At 37.9% G+C, this 27,075-nt stretch overlaps 1 protein-coding gene and 1 pseudogene across 3 annotated transcripts in view; one reads left to right on the top strand and one right to left on the bottom strand.

Moving 5' to 3' along the window:
• Npepps (aminopeptidase puromycin sensitive) overlaps positions 1-27,075 on the bottom strand; it is an 82,806-nt gene that overhangs the window by 32,756 nt on the left and 22,975 nt on the right. For 2 of the 3 annotated variants that reach the window (XM_085695720.2, XM_048450887.3), the window contains exons 3-9: positions 18,751-18,828; positions 10,062-10,183; positions 5,832-5,939; positions 4,004-4,204; positions 3,355-3,451; positions 3,210-3,243; positions 2,199-2,313 (exon numbers count right to left, since the gene is read on the bottom strand). In XM_085695720.2, coding sequence (XP_085551846.1) covers positions 2,199-2,313; positions 3,210-3,243; positions 3,355-3,451; positions 4,004-4,204; positions 5,832-5,939; positions 10,062-10,183; positions 18,751-18,828 — 755 coding nt within the window. Of the gene's footprint in view, positions 1-2,198; positions 2,314-3,209; positions 3,244-3,354; positions 3,452-4,003; positions 4,205-5,831; positions 5,940-10,061; positions 10,184-12,145; positions 12,166-18,750; positions 18,829-27,075 lie in introns of those variants that run through there. The other variant, XM_085695721.2, reaches the window with a different exon arrangement.
• On the top strand, positions 8,038-9,186 carry LOC125411053 (large ribosomal subunit protein eL38 pseudogene; annotated as a pseudogene).

Here is a 27,075-nt window from a genome sequence, read left to right as displayed (position 1 = left end):
TGAACAAAATTATTTGGTAGGAAGCCATCTGTGGTGCCACACACCTGTAATCTCAGCACTCAGGAGGCAGAGGCACGCAGATCTCTGTAAGTTCAAAGCCAGCTTGGTCTACAAAGTGAGTTGCAGAACAGACAGGGCTATACAGACAAACTGTCTTGAGAAACCAAAAAGAAAAAGAAAGAAAGAAGAAAGAAAAACAAACAAACAAAGGAAAAAAAGATAGGAAATAGCAAACTTGCTGCATTAAAAGAAAATATCAGGCCAGGAATGTTGGTGCAGGCCTGTGATCCTAGCACTCGGAGGGCAGAAGCAGGAAAATCTCTGAGTTTGAGGTCAGTCTTGTCAGATGGACATAATGTGCTTCAGGACAGCCAGGACTGTGTAAGTCAAGAAGACAAAAACAACACGACAAAACAAAACAAAAAACAAAGCGAAAGAGAGAATACAATTTTTTTTTTTGAGAATAGAATTCCTACACACATTTGAATGTAGCATTAACTTGTATAGTTCCAATGAAATTATATTAAAAATAAAAAACTTGGGGGCTGGAGAGATGGCTCAGTGGTTAAGAGCATTGCCTGCTCTTCCAAAGGTCCTGAGTTCAATTCCCGGCAACCACATGGTGGCTCACAACCATCTGTAATGAGGTCTGGTGCCGTCTTCTGGCTTGCAGACATAGACAAAGGCAGAATCTTGTATACATAATAAATAAATAAATATTAAAAAAAATAAATAAAAAAATAAAATAAAAAACTTGGGGCTGGAGAGATGGCTCAGAGGTTAAGAGCATTGCCTGTTCTTCCAAAGGTCCTGAGTTCAATTCCCAGCAACCACATGGTGGCTCACAACCATCTATAGTGAGATCTGATGCCCTCTTCTGGCCTGCAGGCCAGAATATTGTACAGATAATAAATAAATAAATATTTTAAAAAAATAAAATAAAAAACTTGTAACCATAAAAAAGTTTTAAGCATCTGAAGAAAAGTGGGAGAACTTATTTTCAGAAATAGACTTTCTTTAGAAATGCTCTCAGCTAATCATAGCTGAAATATATCTCCCTTTCTTGCTCACTTCTAAGATATATGGACTAGACCAACTTCCACGTGAGGTTCAGGTCTTTGGCTATCAAGGAATTCTTTCACTACACAGGTACCTCTAATTTGTTTACTAAACTCTGCATTTCAAAACACTAACATAATTAGCTCTATCAGAATTTTATTTATAGTAAAGATGAACCATTAGGAAAGATCAGATACATAATACATATGTTAACTGAAAACTCCAATTAGCTAGATTTAAGTACAACTTTATTCAACAGATTAAAAAAAATATTTCCATCAAATTTCATCTTATTTAGCCAACTACAATGACTCTTAACAATAACTTTAATTAAATAAAGATAAATTTTGTTTATACATTTCTTTTCAACTAGCAAACCACAAACAGAGATAACTCAAGAAACTATAGATAGCTGGGAATCTCACTACCCAATTAATTTCTCTTTGTCTAAGACAAATTTTTCTCTTACCCAAATTAGTATCTAAACATTCCCTATTTGCAAACAAATCGTCTAAGTTTACTAAGTATTTCCTGCTAACACACATGGTCTCATCTCTGTTCACTCTCTCCTTTTCTCTCAATCCATCTCTATGCTGGCCTTGAGCATGCTGGGCAAGTACCTAACCACTGAGCTATTTGCCTAGCCCTGATAAATGCTTTTGCAAAACAATTCTTTTAAAAGAAAATGTTTCTTGTTTTGTTTTCTGAGACAGGGTTTCCTGTGTAGCCCAGGCTGTCCTGGAACTTGCTCTGTAGACCAGGCTGGCCTGAAACTCACAGATCCACCTGCCTCTGCCTCCCTAGTAGTGCGACTAAAGGAGTGCGCCACCACCAGCGGCTTAAAATAAAATGTTTCTATCCAATTCTCTGATATAGTATCATACTCAACTTTTCCTTCTTTCTGGTTTTTCGAGACAAGGTTTCACTGTGTGTAGTCCTGGCTGTCTTGGAACTCATTTTGTAGACCAGGCTGGCCTCAAACTCACTGATATACACCTGCCTCTGCCTCCCAAGTGCTGGGATTAAAGGCGGGTACCTCCACTACCATGCTACCATAGCAAAATGTAAAATAGCAAGGCCAAAATAATGTGTAACAGGACATAGATGGATATATTTGAGCACTTAAAAATATTAAATACCATAGTAACAAGATTTCCAAACCATTGATGGGCGAGTTCATGTCCCACAACCAGAGCAACCCACTGGCGTGATGAAGAACAGGAGTTTTTTGGATCAATAAGCAACGCTGTCTCCCTGTATTTGGAAAAAAAAAAAGTAAAATGGTAAAAGTGTTTCAATAAAGGCAGGTATGCAGAAGTAAAGGAGGTTTGAGCAGTAAGGCTTTATGTTAGGGTTTTGCAATATCAAGTAAACATTTCCTTAGCATTTGTAATGTTAGTAGGGTCCAGGAAGACTGAAGACTACATTGGTAGACATTGTACAACAGAAGATCAAAGACATACAAGTTTATCAGTGTGCTATCTGCTGACTAGAAAAACTTTGCTAATCAGGGAAGACATAAGGGAGGAGCAGTGGAAGACATTCTAAAGTCCCAAAAAGGACACACAGCTCACCTAAAAAGACAACTGAAAGTGGAAGGAAAGACAGGGCAGTGGTGGCACATGCCTTTAAACCCCCAGCACTCTGGAGGCAGAGGCAGGTCTCTGTTGAGTTCAAGGCCAACCTGGTCTAGTTCCAGGATAGGCTCCACAGCTAGAGAAACCCTGTCTCAGAAAACTCCCTCAAAAAAAAAAAAAAAAAAAAAAAAAAAGGAAGGAAAGATTGTTTATAGACTCAACCTCAGAAATTATGTAACTTACATGTTTGTGTTGTGCTGACAGACATGTAAAAATCTGCTTAGAAAACACAGACTCAGGGAGGCTCTTCAAGTTGAGTAACTGCTGGGAAGGAGCCATACCGAGTGAGATTCAGTCAAGAACACAGTTAAAAATGGTATAAGTGCCAAGGGCTCCCTTTAAAAATATTGCACCCTCAGACAGTAGCACCAGAGAGGGAAGTCCATCTGCATGCTTGAAATATTCATTAGTGGAAGAAAAATGTACCCTAGAGCATGAAGCAAAAGCACTCAACTGTGAACAGGATGTAATCAGTGATTTGAAAGAGGGCAGGGTAATGTTTCATTAACATACCTATAAGTAACAAGGCCCCAGTTCTCCATGGCACCTTCATAAAATAAATATAAACATTTATTGATATATAAGCATACTTTTCCTCAAATATCACAAAATTCAAATAAAGTTATACAATTCAGCAATAAAACGAAATTTACTTTACCAGCTGCAAAGTCAGCAATAGCAATGAGATCAATTTTAGGTAGAGGATAAGGAACATTGAAGTAGTCTTTATAAAAAGGCAAGGTTTTAGCAGCAACCTATAAAGCACAAACAAAAAAAATCCTATGAATACTTTATTATGAGTCACACAGAAATCCACAAAGGAAACCTGTTTTAAGCCAAACTATCATAAGCTTTTAGAAACAAACTCAGGGAACCCTACTTTCTTTGAAAACCGCGTTGGCCACAAGCTTTGTATCACTGGTCAAACTGTAATCCATTTATAACTTGGTATGAACAATATAACTATATATTTTTATGGTAATTCCACAGAAAAACAAAATTCTGTTTTTATATGCTCTCTCTTTTATCCAGAGTCAAAGGTTTGAACCCGACTTCATGTACTAATAAATACACACTCTACCACAACCTCCAACTCTCACTTTTCCTATTTTCTAGATCATTATCTTATAAAATGTTAATGCAACATCAAGTTTGGCAAATCCAAAATTCTAATAAAAGTGAAATGAAAGTATCAAAACAACTTTCCAATTAAATAACAAATAACTGTACTAATAATTGATCAGAAATGTAAATTCCCCAACCTGGAGTTATGGACTGTCGGAACAATCCTCTTCAAGGACATTTACCTCTAGCGCAAATTTTCCTTGCTCTGCTTTGCCAACAGGGGTGTAAACACGGACACACACACCATCTTTTGACCTTGTTTCCACAAAGTCATATTCACCCACAACAAATGCCACCAGATACGTAGACATAACAGGTGTGCGGGCAAACTTCACTTCTACTAAATTTTCATCATCAGGATATGGTTTCCGGTCAATTACATTCTTAAGAGAAAAATAAAAACAGAAAACAAAAACAAAGAAATTTTAAGGAGATTTATATTAGTATTTTGAAATGAACAGTAGGCAAAAGCCATAGGATTGAATATTTTCCCTTTCCCTTTTCTTTTTTTTAGGCTGATTTTAATCCTAGTTCACCAGTGGTTTTTTGTTTGTTTGTTTGTTTTTTGAGACAGTTTCCCAGTAGCTACAGAGTCAGTGCTGGAACTCACTTTGTAAACAAGGCTGGCCTCGAACTCACAGAGATCCGCCTGCCTCTGCCTCCTGAGTGCTGGGATTAAAAGCGTGTGCCACCACCACCTGGCCAGAATCTCGTATCTTAAAAGGTATGGATTTCTAAATTTCAAATACCCTCTGTACCGAAACTAGCTCTCTCTGGGAAAACATGAAACTTCCACTTTACTTACGAAGTCCTCACCTTTCTTTTGGTGTTTTCCCCTTACTAAGGCTCTCAGTTTCTTAAACTCTCTATCCTTTATTCTATGGAAGCTGTATTTAAGAAACAGACCTTGCCCAGTGCTGATGGCAGAGGCCTTTAATCACAACAATCAGGAGGCAGAGGCAGAAGCAGAGGCAGAAGCAGGTGGATCTCTGTGAGTTCTAGCCTAGCCTGGTTTACAGAGCAAGTTCCAGGACAGTCAGGACTACATAGAGAAGTCATCTTGAAAAACAAAAAAAAAAAAAGAAAAGAAAAGAAACAGACCTTAGATTTATTCATACTAAAATGTAAATCAATGTTCTTTTTAGTGTATTAGTCTCCTCTCTAGGAATGTCTAAGAAGAAAATAGCATTTTCTATGGAATTCTCCCCACCAATAAGTGGGCAAAAACTGGATGTTTTCACTTGTTCACATTTTGCTTTTTTGGCTTCTTACTCTGTAGTCCAGCTGCCCTGAAACTCACTACGTTGTTCAGGTTGGCCTTAAACTTGCAGCGGTCTTTCTGCTCAGTCTCCCAAATGCTGGGATTAAAAGGTATGAATCACCACACACTAGTAGCTCTTAGTTCTCCACAGTCAGAGTAAATATACATCTTAAACAAGGTGGTCTTAGACAATACCGTTTAAGTAATGAAAGCTTCTCTTATTCATGAAAAAGATCAATAATAGTAAAGAGAGCATATTAAAAAAATACAGTCAGCCAAAAACTAAATATTGCTATCACTTCTAGAATTTAATAAGAAAGCCATTACTCTTATTTCAGGTAATATAAAGGTTGCCCCTTACTTATGTCCTTTAATCTTCAAAAGTAGATAATCTGGGTATGGTGTCACATGGATATAATGCTAGCACCCAGGAAAATAAGCAGGAAGATAGTTATGAGTTCAAGGCCAGCTTGGGCTACAAAGTGAATTCCAGGACAGCCTTGAATATAATAGCCCCTGACTTAAAAACAAAACAACAAAAAGCAAGAATTTTGTCAGTGGCTCTAACAGAAAAGTTCTTCCTTGAAGAGAAAACAATCAAAAAGCAACAAAGGAAAACAAAATAAAAGAAACTAACACTAACATTTCTATTATGCAGTAAGCACTATGCTAGGTGATTTCATATCATCCTGTTTAATAATCAAAGTAAATATACAAAGACCATGAAACATCTATTAGCACATACATACCATGTTTGATAAAGCAACTCTGTCTTTAGGAACAACAAGCGAGATATCAAAAGTTGCTTTGATAGCAGGCTCATCCCAACAAGGAAAAGCTCTCCGGGCATCAGTAGCCTTAAGGGAAAAAAAATAAGTTTATATAAATACCATTAAATTAACTTCAGAGGCTTTTTCATGAAACAACACCATTTTACTATCACTCATTCATTATTTAGTCAATTTTTTTTTCTTTCGTTCTGTTTCATAAAAGTTGTATTTAGTGTATACAGGTGCTTTCATTGCATGCATGTTTGCACACATTTCTACCTAGTACCTTCAGACAGCAGAAAAGGATGTCAGATCCCCTGGAATAAGTTACAGATGGTTTTGTGTAGCTATATGGGTGCTAGGAATTGAACCTGGGTCCTCTTCAAGACCAGACTACACTCTGAGCTAACTCTCCAGCTCCTTCATTTCTTTTCAGTATAGAAAATTGAACTCAGCCCTCCTCTGTTGGTTTTTATGTCCAGTCTTCAAACATTTAATCTCTACTCTGCTAGGAAATGAGCCAGGAAATACAAAGGAAATACAATGCTGCAGCCACCGTCACACTAGAAACTATTTGGGAACTATTCTGCAATAAATCATAACAAAATGAGAATCATTTGTAATCATATTTTTATTAAAATATTTTAACATTTCAGATTTAACATGAATAAATAACTTTACCAATAGTTTATATATAACACAAAGCACAAAAAATTAATACCATGTTATAAGAATTCAGATTATGAGAAAAGGTGTCTCTGGCTTTTCAAGTAAAAATCATCAATACAGAAATAAGAACATGTTAGGTATCGGAATAAATAAATAGATAAATAAATAAATTTCCAATCTTATTTTCTTTGGGGGGGGATTGTTGCTTGTTTTTCAAGTTAGCGTTTCTCCGTGTAGGTCTAGTTGTCATGGAACTGCTCTGTAAACCAAATTAGCCTTGAACTCAGAAATCTGCCTGCCTCTTCCACCTCCCAAGTGCTTAGAATAAAGACATGTACCACCATGCTCAGTTCTAATTGAGACTCTTAAAAAGAAAAAAAATAGCTGAAGAATATCTGAGGTTGAACTCTCACCTCATGAACACATGCATCTGCTTACGTATGTATACCACCTGTTCGCACATACAAATACATACTAAATAGCCAGGCATGGTAGTACACGCTTATGATTCTAGCACTCAGGATGTAGATCAGGAAAGAGTTCAAGGATAAACTCAGCTGCATTGTAATTTTGAGCTCATTAGGGCTACATGAGACCATCTCAAAAAGAAAAAAAAAGTAAGTCAAGGGTGGTGGCACACTTAAAACAGGAGTAATTGGAACGAGGAGACAGAACCATCTGAAGTTGAGGATATTTTTAGCTCCACAGTAAGACTGGAACCATCCTGGACTACACTGAGAGTCTATCTCAAAAGTAAGTAAATAAATAAAAAGGAACAAGCTTAAAGCAAAGTACAATTCAGTGGTTTTGCAAGATACCAGTTATGCTAGAAAGTATTCTATCATTGAGCTATGGGGACTACAGTCTCAAAGTAAATCATGAATTCTATCAGAGAACAATTAAGACACTGGCAAAGAAGAGAATGTACAGAAAGAAATTACAGGAGTTGGAGTGATGGTTCACTGGCTAAGAATTCTTGTTGCTCTTGCAGAAGACCCAAGTTTGGTTCCCACATCAAATGACTCTTTACTGCCTATAACTTCAATTTCATCAAGAAGTGATGCCTTCTTCCTGGCCTCTTAGGATGCCTGAATTCTACGTGTGTGTATGTGTAAACACACGTACACACGTACGTGTTCATACACACATCCACACACACAAACTAAAAATAAAACAAATCTCTTTTTAAAAGAAAGGCATGGATGGACACCTTTAACCCCAGCACTCATGAGGCAGAGGCAGGCAGATCTCTTGAATTTGAGACCACTATGGTCTACAGATCAAGTTCCTGACCAGCCACGACCAAATGAGACCTTTTCCCCCACACTGCTCCGCCCCCCCCCCAAAAGTCCTTTTAAAAAACATGTTAAATTATTTGAGGCAGATGTAAAAAAACAAAACAAACAAACAAAAAACACTTTCAATTGGGTGCTATCAGAAAACCGAAGAGAGCCAAACTCAAGTAAGTGATACATACTTGAAAACCCAACATTTGACAGGCTAAGGCAAGAAGATCATGAAGAACGTAAAGAAAGGCAAGCCTGAATTATACAAATTATAACAATAAAAAACCTTATTTGGAAACCTGGCAAGTTGGCTCAACTGGCTAAAGGTACTTCTGTCAAGTCTAACAACCTGAGATCAATTCCAGGACCCAAAAGGTAGATGGGAAAAATTAACTCCCCCAAGTTGTCATCTGACTTCTACACAAGTGCCATAACACATAGTTATGTGGGTCCAAAGGACCCAGCACCTACATGGCTGCTCATAACCATTTGTAACACCAGACCCAGGGGTTCCAATACCCTCTTCTAGACTCCACAGGCACTGTATACATATGGTACACAGATATACATGTAGTTAAAACACTCATCCATATAAAAAAAATAAGTCAATTAAATTAAAAAAAACAAAACCACAATTGTTCGCTTTCCATGCTAACTGTTGGCAACTATGAGATTCTAGGAGAGGGGCAGTCATTTGCTTTAAGCTGTGTATCAAGCCAATTAGACTCCAATAGATAGTTCCAATCCCATGGCCATACACAGACAGTCCTGGTCAAAATCAGAGTCAGGGATATAGAAATGGGAGAGGTTAAGAGCATGTACTGATTCAGTTCCTAGCACCTATGTTGAGGGCCTCACAACCTCCTGCAAATCCAGAAGAACAAACAAATGACCTCTGGGGGCGCCTACACCTACACCCACACCTCCCCCCCACAGTAACCGAGTGGTGTTGACACACACCTTTAATTCAAGCCCTCGGAAGGCAGAGGCATGTGGATCTCTGTGAGCTCAAAGTCAGCCTGATCTAAGTGAGTCCCAGGACAGACAGAGCTACAGAGAAATCTTGTCTCAAAAATACCCCTCAAAGTGTGAGTTTTTTGGGTAGATGGGGAAGGGAGTTAGATCCTAGACAATCCACAGTCAGGTGAAATCACCAGCACCAATAGTCTATCACCACGCCTTGGAAAATCGAGGAAATCAAGGACTTTCTGTTCACAGTCCAGTGGAAGGATACTAAATCCATCAGAAACAAGAACTAGGAAAAGGTGAAGGTCAAGATTTGCTGCAGCAGGTGCTTTTATAGCCTTGTCACAGACAAGAAGACATAGAAGCCTTAGCAGTCCCTGCCCCCTACTTTGGCAGTCAAAGAGCTGAAATGAACCAGACCACTGCATTTGACTATTAAAAATTCTGAAAAGTAAAAAACAAACAAAAACAACAACAATAAAAAAAAAACCAAAATAAAAACTAGGTGTGCTGTAGCTGCGACTCCAGGAAAACTGCAAAGATAAGCACACACAAATGTAGTATCTATACTTTTGCTTTGGATTATTTTTACAGGGTAACACTGAGTAGCCTTGGCAGCCTCAAATTCGCTATTCAGTCTAAAATAACAACAAAAGCAATTCTGATTAAATGTCATTACATGACTATGTATATATACCCGAATATAATATTACTCTCTAACCCATATCTTTTATTCCCTCCTTCCCGCCTGGGGATGGATTTGTTCAGTTGCCCAATATAGGTACAAGAAACCCAACCTCAGATCTTCTCCAAGAGCCGAATGGACTCTTAAACAAATGAACTATTTCCCCAGGCCTACTTATGTCCTTTACATGGATAGAAAAAATCCTGAATATAAAAGACGAATTCCAGGGCCAGGCATGGTGGTGCACTCCTTTACGCCCAACGGAGGAGACAGGGAGTTTGAGGCCAGCCTGGTCTACAGAGCTGGTTCCAGGACAGCCAGGGCTACACAGAGCAATCCTGTGGAGAGGAAATGGAAAGAGAAAGAGAAAGAGGAAGAGAAAAGAAGGGAAGGGAAGCCAAGTAAAGCACCAACTAAAAGGTTTATATTATTGGCTGGTATGTGTGTCCCAGGCAGGAAGGATCTCTTTGAGTTCAAGGCCAACCTGGTATACAAAGTGAGTTCCAGGACAGCAGAGCTACACAGTGAGAAATTGCTTCAAATAAACAAATAAATAAAAAACAAAACCAACAAAGGATTACATTAGCAAAGAGTAACACATACCTCAAACTGTGTGACAGCAGCATAGCGTACCTCTCCAGTAGGGGTGGTATATTTACTTCTATAGAAACCTTTCATTTTGTCATTCAGTTCTCCAACAAAATCTATCTTTAAGGTTCCTGTACCTGTGATTGAAGATAAACAGAAGTCTTTTTATAGAGATGTTAATAAATACAGGTATTAGAAATATGTCAAGATACTATATTCAATCGGCTATTACAATGTTCAAAGCATTTCCTTTCCTTCAAATCTTGTTTAGGATGACTGGTTAGAAAATAATTTCAATAAGTCTCAAATTACCACGATATATGAAAACAAGAAAGTTAAATGTCTAACACGTTTCTGCGCATGAGACTTCCAACTTTAAAGTTGGAAGTAGTGTCCCCTTTTTAGAAGAAAAATGAGGGCTGAAAATTTCAAGTGGCTTTCCAGAGGTCATCAGTAAGCAGCAAGGATGTTTTTACTCAAAATATGCTCTCTGTCAATTATACCATGTGATTAGTCTTTTTATATAACTTCATGCACACAAAAAGAAATGCAGCCAATTATTCTACCATTAAAGACATTATGTTTGATCCAGATAGAACACTGATTGCATATTCTTGTGAGGAATTAAAAGAGCAACTAAAGGGCATAAAATAAACTCTCAGGATCACCTCAATCATCTCAGCACTAATACTAAAGAAAGAAATTACTAAATCGAAGCAAAAATGCAACCTAAAGACATAGCCATATTGTTTCAAGAGCAAAAAGTTATTGCCTTTATGTTTGACTTCCGCTTTTATGTTCAGATGCATGGATAAACAATCCCATCTACACCTCACACAAATCAAGTCTCCCTCTCCCTCCCTCTCTCTCTCTGTCACACACACACACAAACACAAAGCATTTTGAAAAATGTTGACTTTGGACCTGCTCTTTCCCCATGCCTACATATAATAAGATCAAGAGAATGTGAGTCTAACAAATTAAAGACATAAGGAAAATGATTAGTCAGTCATACCAGACTTTCATATCCTAATATTTCTAATTGTCATTTTGAAATGCTATAAAGTAAAGATATTTGACATTGATTAAATGTCATTGACTTTTTCTCCTTTCATATATCTTTTTGTATGATCTTGAAGTCAAATTTCATGTCTAAAACAGAATTTGCTCTTTGGAAAGGTTCAAAGTCACATAAGTAGAAGTTTACACAATACACAAAGAACAAAAAGCACTGACACTACTTAAGAATAAGTGCATCTGCCATGTGGCTAAACTCATTTTCTTATGTGTCAATAAGTAATCCTGACAGTTATTTAAGATATAAATTATATAAGTTATAAATTATTAAGTAATTTCAGGGTACAATAGAAAATAAGCACTAAAATATTATCACATTCTTAAAATAACCATGCTGGAAAACAGCACTAACAGCTTAACTGAAGCTCAACTGTATAGATATGAAGGTTCTCTGCCACCAAGCTATATCCCAAACTCCAATCAATTCTTTAACACGAATGGCAGATTACTAGAAAAATAAATATTATCACAACTGTAAGACTTTAGAAGAGTCTTATTATTGATGGGTTAATAATGGATAATAAGAATTAATAATAAGGGCTGGAGAGATGGCTCAACACGTAAGAGCTGGCTACTCTTACAGAGGTCCTGAGTTCAATTCCCAGCAACCATATGGTGGCTCACAACCATCTACCGTGGAATCAAATGCCTTCTTCTGGCATGAAGGCGTACATGTAGACAGAGCACTCATATATATAAAAAAAATCTTAAAAAAAGAATACCTAATGTAAGAAAATAAGTAAGTAGTTTACCCTCTATTCTTTACAGGAACTTAATATGTATTAACATTATTAAAGTTTTAGAAACTTTTTTAATATAATATTTTTTAAATTCTATTACTCTCATTGGGAATTGACTGATGGAATTTTATGTTACAGTTCCCCAGATGAAACTGGCAGTCTGCTTTCACTGTCAAGATGTTTTCTAATACAACTCATATTCACAGTAAATGTACTTTCAATCTTTCCTATTTGGAACAAAAGTGGGTTTAAAACTCATAACTAAATAAGAAAGGCGCTTACACTTTTACTTGGTTTTAAATCTCCAAGGCCATCAAACCATAACAAGATACTGACAGTGACCACTTCCAAAGAGTGGCTTACTAAACAAAATACAAAGTATTGGAAAGGATAATTACCTGAAATTCAAACAAACACAAGTTAAATGTTTTTTAAATCATGAATAAATTAGTTTCATATTATACAATACTAATCACAAGTATTACTATTAACATAAAAGTTTAATGTGAATAGCAAAAAAGGACTTTTGGCAAATCTGATTATCAAATACCATGATGAATCAACTGCCAACTGGTCTTTAATTTTACACTTATTAACACATAAATACATTGTTTTCTCAAATTAGATACTTAATCTCAATATCCAAACTACTGCTGTTTGGATGGTAAACCTTTAAAAGCATAATATAAAGCCAGCTTAGTAGCCCACGCCTATACATAATCCCAACACTTGGGCATATCTCTCTGTGAGTTTGAGGCCAGCCTGGTCTAAAGTTGAGAGCTCCAAATCTGCCAAAGCTACATAGTGAGACCCTGTCTCAAAAAAACAAAAAGTAAGGTCGGAAGGTGGTGGTGGTGCAGGCCTTTAATCCCAGCAGAGGTAGGTGAATCCCTGTGAGTTCAAGGCCAACCTGATTTACAAGAGCTAGTTCCAAGACAACTAGGACTGTTACACAGGGAAACCCTGTCTCGAAAAAGAAAGAAAGGAAAAAAAAAGAAGGCTAAAAACCATAAGATTATATTTACTCAGTTATACCCAAGACCAGTTCTATAATATGATAAAAATCTGAAACGATAAAGAACTTTTTCTTAAGACTTAGTTGTTTTTATTTCATCCTAATTCACAGATATTTGTGAAGTAAGACCATTATCTAAAGCAAAAAAGGACTGGGTATCTGATCCTAAGAACTTTGTTATAATTTGGAAGTCAGTGATTTTTTTTTTCCCAACACACATTATCAAAGATATTCAAAAATTTAAAATGTAAAATTATGTTATTATTTGTTGTCAGAGGATAACTTTCTGGAGTCGCTTTCCTTCTCCGTCTGCCTTTCCATAGAGTCTAGGGACTGAACTTGGCCTTGTATGGCAAATGCCTTTACTCACTGAGTCATCTTGCCAGCACAATATTCAATAATTTAGTAGAGTCACATTTGCAGGATTTCCTAGCATTTTTATTAGTTGTTACATTAGCTTAAGAATTTATTGGGGCTGGAGAGATGGCTCAGCAGTAAGAGCACTGGCTGCTCTTCCAGAGGACTCTGAGCTGGATTCCCAGCAACCACATGGTGGCTCTCAACTGTCTGGCACTCCAGTACCAGGGAATCCACCCTTCTGACTTCTGTAATCTCTGCACATACATATACAGAAACACACTCATATACATAAAATAAATATATTTCTTAAAAGAATTACTGTTAGGCGATAGAGGCACTTGCCTTTAATTCCAGCACTTGGAAGGCAGAGGCAGGAGGAGGATCTCTTTGACTTCAAGGCCAGCCTGGTCTACAAAGTGAGTTCCAGGACACGCTCAAGCTAAACAGAGAAACCCTGTCTCAAAGACTGAAAAACAACAAAACAACAGAAAACAAGCAAAAAAAATTGTTCTGTTAACTTAAACTCAAACACTATACAAAAACTCAATTTCTAATACAATATGGAACAGATAAAAAACACTATGCTAAAATATAATTTATTACATAAGTAACTTTCTCTGTTATTATTTGAAGTGGCTTTGACATTTATCATGTGTGTTATGAATTATCAAAAATGATATAGTCTAGATTGGAGAGATGGCTCAGTAGTTAAAAGCACTGGCTGCTCTTCCAGAAGACTCAAGTTTGATTCCCAGTACCTACATGGCAGCTCAGAATCCTCTGTAATTCCAGTTACAGGGGATTTGATGCAGTCTTCTGGCCTCCTCCAGCACCAGGCTCACAATGGTGCACAAAACACCCATACACATAAATTTGTTTTTTAAAAACAATTTCAGCATATATAAATGGCTACAAGACTACGATATGATTTCTAAGAATACAAAGAAAAGCTGATTTTATTTAAGGGATGAACTGAGATGAGGGCAAAGCAAAATTTCATTCAGGTAGCATATAAATTTTCAAGCAATGTAGCATAGCAATAACTCTCTGTCAAAATAAAATAAAAATAAGATAAAACAGGAGTAGGGATGTAAGAACATAACTCAGTGGTAAGGGCATTTGACTGGCATGTGTAAGCTTTAGGTTCAGGTCACAACTGAGTGTAGGGATTGAATTCTGAGCTCAAGTTGGGCATGGCCCATACCTTTATCCCAGTACTCAGGAGGCAGAGGCATTTCTGTGTTTGAGGCCATTATGGTGTACCTATCATGTCGTACGTAGCCCGGGCAGAACTACACAGACTGCTTCAAACAAACAAAAACAATAACACACACACACACACACACACACACACACACACACACACACACAAAACAAAACAAAACAAAACACCTAAGCAGAATACAGCCGCATACACCATTAACACCAGCATTTGTGAGGCAGAGGCAAGTTTAAAGTCAGTCTGGTTCACATATCCAATTCAGCCAGAGGAACACAGCCTAGACCTACCACAAAAACAGAAAGTACCAGATCCCACTCAGGAGGCTGGTGGGTCTCTGTGAGTTCAAGGTCAGCCTGGTCTAAGGAGCACCAGGACGGCAAAGATTGTCTACAAAACAAACAAAACAAAAAACAAAACCCCCCAAAAAAAAACAAACAAGAGAGAAAGAGAAAGACAGGGAGGGAGAGAGATGGAGATGGGGAGGGGAAAAAGAGAGAGAGAGAGAGAAAGAGGGAGGGAGGGAGGGAAGGAAGGAGGGAGGGAAGGAAGGAGGGAGGGAAGGAAGGAGGGAGGGAGGGAGGGGCAGGCTCAGGCAACACAGATGAGAGGTGAAATGACTGGTTATGAGGCCCTGGGTTCAGTCCCTAGTACTGTGAACAAAGACACAAACTACAAAGCAGGATGTTGCAGGAACAGACTTTTGCTTGCTCTATTTACTTTTGAACTGGAATATGACACGCAGGCAGGGCTGGTACTCGTGGCACTAAAGGATAGCTGGCTGTGAAGTTATCCTCCTGTCTCCACCTCCCATCTAGCTTCATCTGGCTATTTATGTGGGTCCTGGAGATCAAACTGAGGTTGTCAGGCTTCTCATATATAGCAAACCCGTATTTTCTCACATTTCTTTTCTTCTTTCATTTTATTGGCAACAGAGATTAAATCCGAGTCATTGAACATGAGAGTTAAATTCTACCTCTCCCCTTTTCTTCTAAGAATTTTTTTGATTACTTACTTGAGCTTGATATTTAGCTGATTAATTTTCGATCTTTCGTTTTTTTTAATCTTTCTTTTAAGTAAATATCCATATGTTTTGATATGCTGCAAATTTCTTATTCAGTTCGAAATATTTTCTAATTTACCTGCTTTTCTATTATTATTTTAGATAGAGTCTTACTAGTTTTCTCACGATGGTCTCAAACTCCTTGGTTCTCATTCTAGCCTCTTAAGTAGCCAGGACTACAAATACAGGCCATCATGTCTAGGTTTTCTAATTTTCTTCCCTTTTATATATCTTTGCAGCACTGGGGACGGCACTTGGCCTTGCACACACTAACCAAATGCTCTGCTATTTTAACTTTCCAAGCAAGTTTTGATTCAATTATTCAATATGTGGAAAAAGAAAAAAATATTTCTATTTTTTTTCTTTTCTTCAAAACAGAATTTCTCTATGTAGTTCTGGTTGTCCTGGGGCTCACTCTGTAGACTATGGCCTGAAACTCAGAGATCCACCTGCCTCTGCCTCCCAGGTGTTGGAATTTAAGGCATGCGTCACCGCACCCACTTTGCTATTGGTTTCTAATACTGTCACAGTATACATGAAATATGCGATGATGTTAAGGGACAGTCAGAGCTAGTATTCAGAGAAACCCTGCCTATAAATAAATAAATAAATAAATAAATAAATAAATAAATAAATAAACGAATGAATGAGTGCAAAATATAGTCCCTTAATGGTACATACTTCTTTGGATTGGGAAGGCTGGAATGAGATGGTTCAGCAGTTAAAAGCACTGCTGTTCTTCCAGATGACCCAGGTTTGGTTTCCAGTACTCACATGTCATACAATCACCTGCAAATCCAGTTCTAGGGGATCTGACCATCTCTTCTGGTTTCCACTGGCATCAAGCAAGCACACACTTAGTGCAAAGCCATATATGCAGGCAAAACACTCTTTACACATGAAATTACCTTTTGTTTTGCTTCGTTTTAAAATATTTGTTTGTTTGTTTGTTTGTTTGTTTATTGTGTATGCAGTATTCTGTCTGCGAGTATTCTGCAGGCCAGAAGAGGGCACCAGACCTCATTACAAATGGTTGTGAGCCACCATGTGGCTGCTGGGAATTGAACTCAGGACCTTTGGAAGAGCAGGCAATGTTCTTAACCACTGAACTATTTCTCCAGCCCTTGCTTCTTTTTTGAGACAGAATCACTCACTCTATGTGGTCTTGGCTGCCCTGGAGCTCACTGTATGGATCATGATCACCTCCAATCAGAGACTCTCCTACCTCTACTCTAGAGTGCTGGGAGTAAAGGTATGTGCCAGACCAAAATGTTTCATTTTTGTGAAGTAAGAGCTCACATTTTAAACTGATACAGCAGCCCCAGGCTAAAAGTCCTAGCTAGTATGCCCTCTATGAGTACCCGGAAACCAAGGATTCAACTCTGATGTCTTTTCTTTCCCTCAAGATAGGATTTCTCCTTACAGCCCTGGCTGTCCTGGAACGTACTCTGTAGACCAAGTTGGCCTCAAACTCAAAGAGATCCTACTTCTGCCTCCTGTGTGTTGGGAGGTGTGAGCCCCCACCCAGTCTCCAAAGGTGTATTTTTGTAGAATGAAAACTCCTGTGTTTAATTCAAAGAGATTTCTTAATTTATTCTTTTCCTTTAATTTTAAAAATAACATTTATGTATTCAGTCAGTCAGGTGGGAAGGGAGAAGAGTGCCACGGCTTGGAGGCCAGGGGACAGCTTGCAGAAACCAGTTTTCTTCTTTCTGATTGGGTCCCAGGGTTAAATTACAATAAGCAGGCGTGCTGAATTTACTCCTTTAATAAAATCTTCCCACTTTTTCTGTTCTTTAATTTTTTTTATAAACTATTTGGCTTTTGGCTCTGATAGATTGGTCCTCAGTTTTCCTATTTTTTCTGTTTTGCATCTCTTTGCTTTTTCCTGTAGTTTGAGACATATTCAATTTCATTTTTTGAAACTTTTACTTAAAAGGAGAAGGCAGAGGTGTAAAGATGACTCAGACTTAAGATGCCTGGCTGCTCTATCAGAGGATCAGGATTCAATTCCCAGCACCCACATGTTGGCTCACAAACTTCTGTGACTGTGACTCCTGTCCCAGAGGATCCAACATCCTCTTCTGGCCACTGTCGGTACTGCATGCATGTGATACACATACAAACATGCACACATGCATACATATGTTCAAGCAAAACACCCATACACATAAAAATAAATATATTTTTAAAACATTTATTTCATCATAGTATGACTTCCAAAAGTTACACTATGTGTATTTACAGATACATACATTTCACTCATACACACACACACCAATTTGTTAAACATTTAAAAATTTCTGGAAAGCAGAAATAAAAACAACAGCTGTGTAAATATTCAGATATAATTCAGACATCTACAGAGTAAACAGGGAGGAGGTAACAAGATGGGGTCTGGCCTATCCCAGGTGACCTTCTGATCCTCCTGCTCCTATCTCTCAAGTGCTAGGATTACAAGTGTGAGCCACTATATCCAGCTGAGGATCATGCTATTTGTACTTTTAGAGACAGGATTCATCAACCTGATATATACTTTAGAGTTTTAAAATCTGTATTATAATAAGCACTTTATTATATTAATAAGAATTAACAAACTTTTACTACTAAATATATTTCACTTATAATGATACATCACAATGAATGAATGTTAACTCAGTGTTGAACAAATATTAATTCTAATTCTTTCACCAACATATGGCAAAGAGTAACATACCAACAAATCTTCCCTTCTGTGCCTTCACTAGCAAAATCTCTCTTTCTGGTTGTACACCAAAACCGTAAGTGGAGCATTGTCCGTAGAGATTTCAACCAGCAGCAGATGGAGCTAAGTAAATATATTTTTAAGAACTAGAAACCAAGCTGGACATGTTGGCGAGCGCCTTTAAACCCAGAACTAAGAAGGCCAAGGCAGGCAGATTTCTGTGAGTTGGAGGCCAGGCTGATCTACTGAATGAGTTCTAGGAATCCTATCTTGAAAAACAAACAAAATGAAACAATCAAAAATTAAACATCTTATTCTATAGTAAGTGATACTTAGCCTTTCATCTAGTTTTCTGTTTAAGTAAAACACAAATAAAAATTTGAAACTTTAATTTTTCAGAACCCAGAATTTTTAGGGAGAGGGAAGTAAACACTTTAATTTGTGAGCAACACTCAGGACAGAGATGGTACAGGTTCCCTGTGGAGTTAACACACATAGTTTCTATGGATTTCAGAGAGTCTCTCACCTGTCTGGAGAGTACTAGGAAAAGACAGGGTGACTTTCTCGTCTTCATTCTGATAGTTAAATCCTGTAGCATGGATTTCTGAAAAGAAAAAGGAAAGAAATGACTTGACAAATCTGAGTAAGATGAAAAGAACAAATGTAGATTTCACAGTCAACAACTTTAACACAATTTCTACTGAAACGAATGAAATATGCTTGTTTTGTGAGATAGTAAGATATGACTAGACGCCCTGTTACTATGTAGCCCAGGTTGATTTTGATCTCATAGCAATCCTGCCTTAGCCTTCCTTTTTTCTTGTTTGTGTTTTGGAGAAGTTTTACTATCTGGCTCTGGCTGGCCTGGAATTCAGAGATCCTGTGCTGGAATTAAAGGTATGTGCCACCCTACTGGGCAAAATGCAACATTCACAATTTTGTAAACCAAGTTTCAATAATGAGTAAAATATTCTCCTTAAAAAGAAATACTTGTGGGCTGAGATGGTTCAATGGGTAAAGGCAGTTGCTGTACAAGTGACTGGTAATAATAGTTCGAAATTCTCAGAATTTATAATGCAAAACTAGGAGAGTACCAACTCTGCAAAACTGTCCTACACATATACATAAATACACACGAGCATGCACATGTGTACACACATGTGAAATTTTAAAAAATAATTGTATTTCTTTACAAATTTGCCATTTTTGGTGATATAAGGAAAATAGGATTACAACAAATGATACTGTTTTCTATTTATGCATTTATACTGTGCTCATTTTGTGAGATAGGGTATTATATGACATTTTGATTGCATTCTGACACACCTGAGACTGACAATAAAGTTTGTTTTGAATCAGAGAGTGGAGCTAATTACTGCTGACCAAAATTAGCCAAGGAGGTTTTGAAGGGCCGAGGACAGACAGACACAGGAAGTAGTAGTAGGTGGTGCTGAGAGAGGGTCTCAGTCTTTTTGGATGGAGGAACAAAAGACACAGGACATCACTGGCCGCTTCTCCATTGCTTCTCTGATCATTCAGGTTCTTACCCCATAACTGACTCCCGAGATTTTCTTTTTTAAATATTTATTTTCTTATTGTGTATACAGTGTTCTGCCTACATGTATGCCTGCAGGCCAGAAGAGGGCACCAGATTTCATTGCTAGATGGTTGTGAACCACCACATGGTTGCTGGGAATTGAACTCAGGACTTCTGGAAGAGCAGTCAGTGCTCTTAACCGCTGAGCCATCTCTCCAGCCCCCAACTCCTGAGATTTTATTGATAAAGAATAATTATATAAATGCATCAACAGGGTCTTGCTATAAAGCCTAAATTATCCTTCAGCTAACAATTCTGTTGCCTCAGCTTCCAGAGTTGTGATAGTCTTGTCAGACTTCTAATTCTTAAAAGACTGTGGTATTACTTTCTATGCTGCACCTACACACGAATCTTTAGAAGATCTAGTACAGTGCCAAGAATTCACTGTTAAAGATATCATGAAAGGATTGGAGAGATGGCTCTGAGGTTAAGAGCACTGACTGCTCTTCCAGAGGTCCTAAATTCAATTCCCAGCAACGACAAGGTGGCTCACAACCATTGTAATGAGATCTGGTGCCCTCTTCTGGCAAGTAGGCATAACATGCAGGCACTGTACACATAATAAATAAATAAAAATATTAAAAAAAGGTATCATGAGAGTCTTGCAAATCAATCCCTGCAAGATAAGTAACAACGTAAACTCTGATAGAAATTACACCCTCTTCTGGATTCTTTGCTCTTAGATTTTACAGAAATAAATAATAACATGAACAGATACATTAAGACTCCAGTTATTAAGCTTCCACCAACCAGGAGGGAGAAGAAACTGCTTAATTTAATGCTACTTAAGGATGCTTACTTAACACACTAAGAATCCATAAACCAGTTCCAATCAACACATCCCAAGTACACTCCAAATAAAAATAATGGCTAAAGCTAGGGCTCTAATAAACATGTGAAAAGATGTTCCGTATTAAACAAACAAACAAACAAAAAAACGATTCAAACCCACTATGATAACTATAATTAAAATTATAGACACATCTAGGGAGGCTGTAGAGAAACTGAAGCCCACATATATTTCTGGTAGAATATAAAATGGTAGATACCTAGTAAACAGTTTAGTACTTCATCAAAAGGTTAAATATACAGCTACCCGATGATAAAGCAATCCCATTTCCTTGTGTATTTTCTCTCTCTTTTTTTCTGTCTTTCTATATCTCACTCTGAAGAACTATATCTACACAAAGACTTATATATGAAATGTTCATAATGTTATTACTAATAGTTCCAAAGTGGGGTTTCTGTTACCAAATGTCCATCAACAAATGAATAAATAAAATGTGAGTAACAATGAACTGTTATTTAACAATAAAAAGAAATGAGGTGCTGTGACACAAGACGGCTCAGTGGGTAAAGGGACATGTCACATACCCGACAACCTGAGTAGGGTCCCTAAAACCCACATGGTAGAAGCAGAAAACCAATGACTGAAAGTTGTCTGACACATACATTCTGGGTTTTAGGCCACCTTTCCAGCCAAATAACTGAATACTGAAAACAAAGAACAGGGAGGAAGAGAGGCAAAGAAAGGAGCGCCTTAATGTGGATCAACTTTGAAAGGGGGTCTTATGCAGCTCAAACTGGATGTGACCTTGCTTTGTGTAACCTAATCCTCCTGCCTCAATATCTCAAAACAAAGGGTCAAAGGCATGAGAGCAAGCTCAACTAATGCTCCTCTAAGATTTTTGTCTTGTCATTCTTTTTCTTCTGTGAGTACTTGCATGTATGTGTGCATATGTATGTAGAGGCTAAGTCAATATCACGTATCTTTCTGAATAGTTCCACCTTGATTTTTTTGGGTGGTTTGGTTTGGTTTATGTGATGGCTGTCCTGGAACTCACTATATAGACCAGGCAGGCTGGCCTCAAACTCTGAGATCTGTCTGTTCCTGACTCCCCAGAGCTGGGTGGGATTAAAGGTGTGTTTGAGAGAGGGTCTCTCACTAACCTTGAAGCTTATGGATTTGGTTAGGTTGGCTTTCAAAGATTCATCTGTCTCTGACCACCCAGTTCTTAGGTTACTGAAGTGTGTGCCCTGCCTGGCTTATGACATAGGTGCTGAGATCCAAACTCAAGCCCTCACATGGCACTTTACTCAGTAAATCCACCCTATTGTAATAAATTCACCCTATTATTTGTCTTATTTTATTTATTTATTTTTGTTTATTTATTTATTTAATTTATTAGATATGCAGTGGTCTGCGTGTGTGCACCAGATTTCATTACAGGTGGCTGTGAACTACCATGTGGTTGCTGGGAATTGAATTCAGACCTTTGGAAGAGCAGGTAGTGCTCTTAACCACTGAGCCATCTCTCCAGCCCATATTGTTTGTCCTTTTAAAGCATCCTACTATTGAACAACATCCCCAGTTCCTATGAACTTGAAATTGAACATATACCAAGTTAAACAAGATATATATAAAATAAATTCATATGAAATATCTAGAATAGGGTTAGGGCTAGGAAGATAGGAGGCTAAGGGTGCTCTGTAGCAGAATTTTTGCCTTATATATGCAAGGCCCTGTGTTTAATTCCAAGTACCCACACACACACACAAAAGCCTAGACACAGCTGAAAATGATGGTACATACTTAGAATTCTTGTCCTTAAGAGGTAGGTGCAGAAGAATCAGAAGTTCAAGGCCACCCTTTGGTACATTGCAAGTTTGAGATAACTGTCTTAAAAAATAAAAATAAAAATTTTAAAAATTAAATGAGTGGCAGATTGAGGGGAAATGAGCAATAAGTACTTTCTTGGAGCTGTGAAATATTGACTGAGTCTGCTGATGGCTATACAATGTCTGTGAACAAACTAAAAGCTGTTGAAATCTACACACTTTATTCATTTTTAAAACGTTTGACTCTGGGGCTGGAGAGATCACTCAGCAGTTAAGAACAGACTGTGTTAGTATTCAGGCATCAGCTGTACTGGCCTGACCTTGGGGTATATATCCTCATCTGTAGCCACTATGAGCACCATTAGTGCCACATTCAATATGTTCCCTTTTAAAAGAGAACCCTGCCCACCACCTCCCATCTCTCTCTTTTTCTGTCTCTGTCCATCTGTCCACCTATCCATGTGTGTGTTTCTCTCTCTCCCTCTCCTCTACTCTCTTCTGTCCCCAGAGGCTGGTCTCCTTTCTCCCTTTTCCCATTCACTTTCCTTCAGTAAAAACCCCTCCACCTGAGCTCTGTCGCATGGTACCTTTCTCTCTCGCACTACTTTTTCTAAATTACAACAGACTGTTCTTCCAGACTACCCAGGTTCAATTCCCAGCACTCACATGGCAGCTCACAACCGTTTGTAAACTCAAGTTCCAGGGGATCTGACACTCTCACACCAATGCACATAAAATTAAATAAATTTTTAAAAAATAATAAATTAAAATGTTTGGCTTTATGAGGCAGCATCTCACACTACAGTTCAGGTCAGTCTGTAACTTGCAGTGATTCTCTCAGGTCTTTACCCCAAATGCTGGGATTACAGGAATGGACTACCATATCCACAGCTGTGTAGATGCTTTAAACTGACTAGCAGAATTTCAAAGAGTTTTATATTAAGGTTCATACATGTGTCTGTAAAACTAAAATTTCAGGGGGAGAGGGGTTCGAGACAGAATTTCTCTATGTAACAGCTCTGGCTGTCCTAGAACTTGCTTTGTAGACCAGGCTGCCTGCTTCTGCCTCCTAAGTTATTATTACAAACAACTTAGGATAATACAGAAATACAGTTTAGTACTTATTTACCTATTACAATCAAACTTGTCATGTTAGTTATGTTTTGAAGGTCAAACTGAGACATGCTTTAGATAGATTACCTTCAAATACTTCAGAGATCTACTGAATATGGCATTTAAGATGCTTTTAAAACACAAGTTCCTTCTTTCTTTCTTTTTATGACAGTGACACATGTCTGCTCCTGACAGCACCAATCTGCTTTGGAGAAGATGATGGGCATCAAAGAAACTCCATACAGAGTTTACTTTCTCTGTGGCAAAAGTTAGCCACTGGGCAAGGAAGTGCCCTTGCCTCAACTACTGACAGTATGTTGTTCAAATTGGACAAGCGGGCACAAAGAAAATGACTGTCAAACTTTGCCAAGACATGGTAGGATAGGCCTTCAGAATACCCTGCTGGCCTGGAGGGATGGCTCAGCTGTTAAAGACTAGGCTCACAACCAAAAATTTAAGAGTTCAGTTCCCAACACCCACAACTGTCCCTCCAGGGTTTTTTTTTTCGTTTTGTTTTATTTTTTAAAAAAGAATACCCTGCTTCACAGAAAAGTCTGTTAGCTATTATAGAGCTGTAGGCTGAAGATGGATGCCATGGTGTTACAGAGGAACCCTGAGTGACTGTTCAGGCAGCCAGCTGTTTCCGTCATTTCTCACATTTTTTGCAAGTTGACTGTTTGTACTTCCTGCTTATTTAGGTAATAATTCTTTCTCGGGTCTCTGAGGGAACAGAAGACTAGATAGTTATAATTACAGTTTTCCTTAGTTATGATAAAAGGTGAATTAGCTATAAAACTTTAGACTCATAAAGATAGGATAGATGATAGAATATTTAATTTTGCCAAATACAAAGGACTAGATATTGTAACTAATTCTTACTTGATAACTGCTTTGTTATAAGTAATTTTACTATGTTAAAGTAAAAACCTTCCTTTTTGATTAGACAGAATGGGAGAAATGCTGTGGGATCCTGTATACTGTGTGTATGTGTTGCTCTCATTGGTTGATAAATAAAACTCCTTTGGACTTTTATTTAGGCAAGATAAAGCCAGGTGGGAAATCCAAGCAGAGATACAAGTGAAGAAGGACGGAGTCAAGAGATGCCATCCAGCCACCCAAGGAACAACATGTCAGATCAGTAAAAGCCACAAGTCACATGGCAATACATTGATTAATAGAAATGAGTTAATTTAAATTGTAAGAGTTAGTTAATAATAAGCCTGAGCCATCAGTCAAGCATTTATAAGTAATAATAAGCCTCTGAGTGTTATTTGAGAACTGGCGGCTTGGAGAGAAACCTTGAGTACTGGAATTACAGGCATGCGCTATCACTGCCTGACTAAAAGTAAAATCTTTACAAAGCAGTCTTTTAACTTCAGACTCTGAAAGACCTTTCACTGATCCCTTAGATAAACTTTCATTTTACAGATTAAAAAAAATAGAAAGTGAAGTTAAGGATATAATGAAGAATGCATGGCTAGACTAAATTTTAGATGCCACCTTGTAATTATTTCTAAAATTCTTTATATAATCCTAAAATTGCATCTAAATTTAAACATATATCTAAAATTTTGGTATATAGAAAATTGTTATCTATTAGAAAAAAATCTAAAAACATGCTTTAAAGAGATTCCACAGAATACAATTACAATAACCAGAAGGAAAGGCAATTATCACCTCAACACCTAAAAATGTTTGCTTCTGCGATGTGTGGTCATACACACTAGCCATCTCAGCACTTGGGAGCTAAAGGCAAGAGGTTCATGATGAATCCGAGGTCAGCTTGGAATGATAGTGAGACACTATCTCAAATGATCAAACAAGAAAACAATATTCTTTTCTGTTGTGTGTGGCATGTACGTGTGAACATGAAGACCAGAGGGCAACACTGGGTGTCTTCCTGCTTCACTCTCCACTTCATGTTTGTGCCGGTCTCTTCCTGAACCTGCAGCTCATAACTTGGCTATGCTGGCAGGTCATGACCTTCAAGTCCTCTTTAATGTGAGTGCTGTGGATCTGAGATCAAGTCCTTACAACTGTGCAGCAAGTACTTTACCAACTAACTAAGCCACCTCTCCAGACAAAGATCTCTTCTAAGAGAAAATGGGATGATGGTAGCTTTGAGGTATTACTACTAAAAATCAATTTGTTCTTATAAATCTACAGAAACATTTCAAACTGGCAAGATGTTAAAGAAACATCTGAGAACAGACAGTACAAGCCAGTGCTGTATTGCTACATTCCACTCCACAATAAATGGTTCCAACTCTAAGTACAACTAGGCTAAATAACTACTAAGGAATCAAACTTCCCCTAAAGTTTCCTCAGAAAAGAGCAGCCACATATTTGAATTTATTTATTTATTTATTGGTTTTTTTTGGGACTGGGTTTCTCTGTGTAACAGTCCTGGCTGTCCTGGAACTTGCTTTGTAGACTAGGCCTGTCTCTGCCTACTGAGTGCTGGGATCAAAGTGGTGTAGTACCACTGCCAAGCTGAATTTTTTTTAAAGTATCTTGTATTATCAAAACTATGCATTCATTTTATGCTAAACGGATGTAAGTGGAGCATTCTGTAACCCAAAATCAAAGTCTCTGATGCTCTTAAGCTCAAAATAAGCAGTCAAAGCAAAAAATGAAAGTGTTCAACATTATTAGCCATCAAGGAAATACAAACTAAATTTACCATGACTGATCACTACACACAGGTATTTGGGGGTTTTCCCAATGGCACTAGTTCATAACTCCATTCCTAAAGTAGGTATTAGTTAAGCATAATTTAATCCTCCCTGTCTTTGTCACCTCCATTTCAGAAAAAAATGCTACATGAAGATGCTAAGAGGAATCTGGAAAGGCCTTTCTGGATTTTCTCACCAATTCAATTAGCATTAGATATGAAACAGTCGCCACAAAAACCCAAAAGGAAGCCAAGAAGTGGTAGTACACATCATTAATCCCAGCACTTGAGAAGCAGAGGCAGGTGGATCTCTGTGAGTTCAAGGTCAGCCTGTTCTACAGAAAAGTCCAGGACCCCCAGGGGAGAGTTACACAAAAAAAAATCCTGTCCCGAAAAAGAAAAAAACAAAAACCCAAAAGGATAGAGTTCAGAGAGCTTTCAGACAAGAGAAATTCCTAGACCTGTAGTGATATTTTATTTACATTTTAATTATTACGTAAAGCTTGCCTAAAGATCAGAAGAGCAAAGCTAAGTCACTAGAGGTCAGTCTGTGGTGGCATACATCTTTAATCCCAGGATTTGGGAAACAGAGGCAGATGGATCTCTGGGCTACACAAGATCAATGCAGAAACAAATCCAGGTGGTGGTGCCTCACACCTTTAATCCCAGTACTAGGGAGTCATGCCTTTAATCACTAGAGGGAATATAAATTGGGAGGAGAGAAAGGCTCAAGTTGCTTAGTCTGTGGTCACCTGGCCTTAGTAGACTTCTCTAGTGGCTAGGCTGCTTTCCTTTTCTGCTTTTTTGGGTTGAACCCCAACATCTGTCTCTATGTTTTCATTAGTCGT

This window comes from Myodes glareolus, chromosome 9, assembly GCF_982192425.1.
Source record: "Myodes glareolus chromosome 9, mMyoGla1.1, whole genome shotgun sequence".
In the NCBI taxonomy this organism is placed as follows: Eukaryota; Metazoa; Chordata; class Mammalia; order Rodentia; family Cricetidae; genus Myodes; species Myodes glareolus.
Note: the sequence above shows the minus strand (reverse complement) of the source record. Positions and strands in the feature narration are given on the sequence as shown.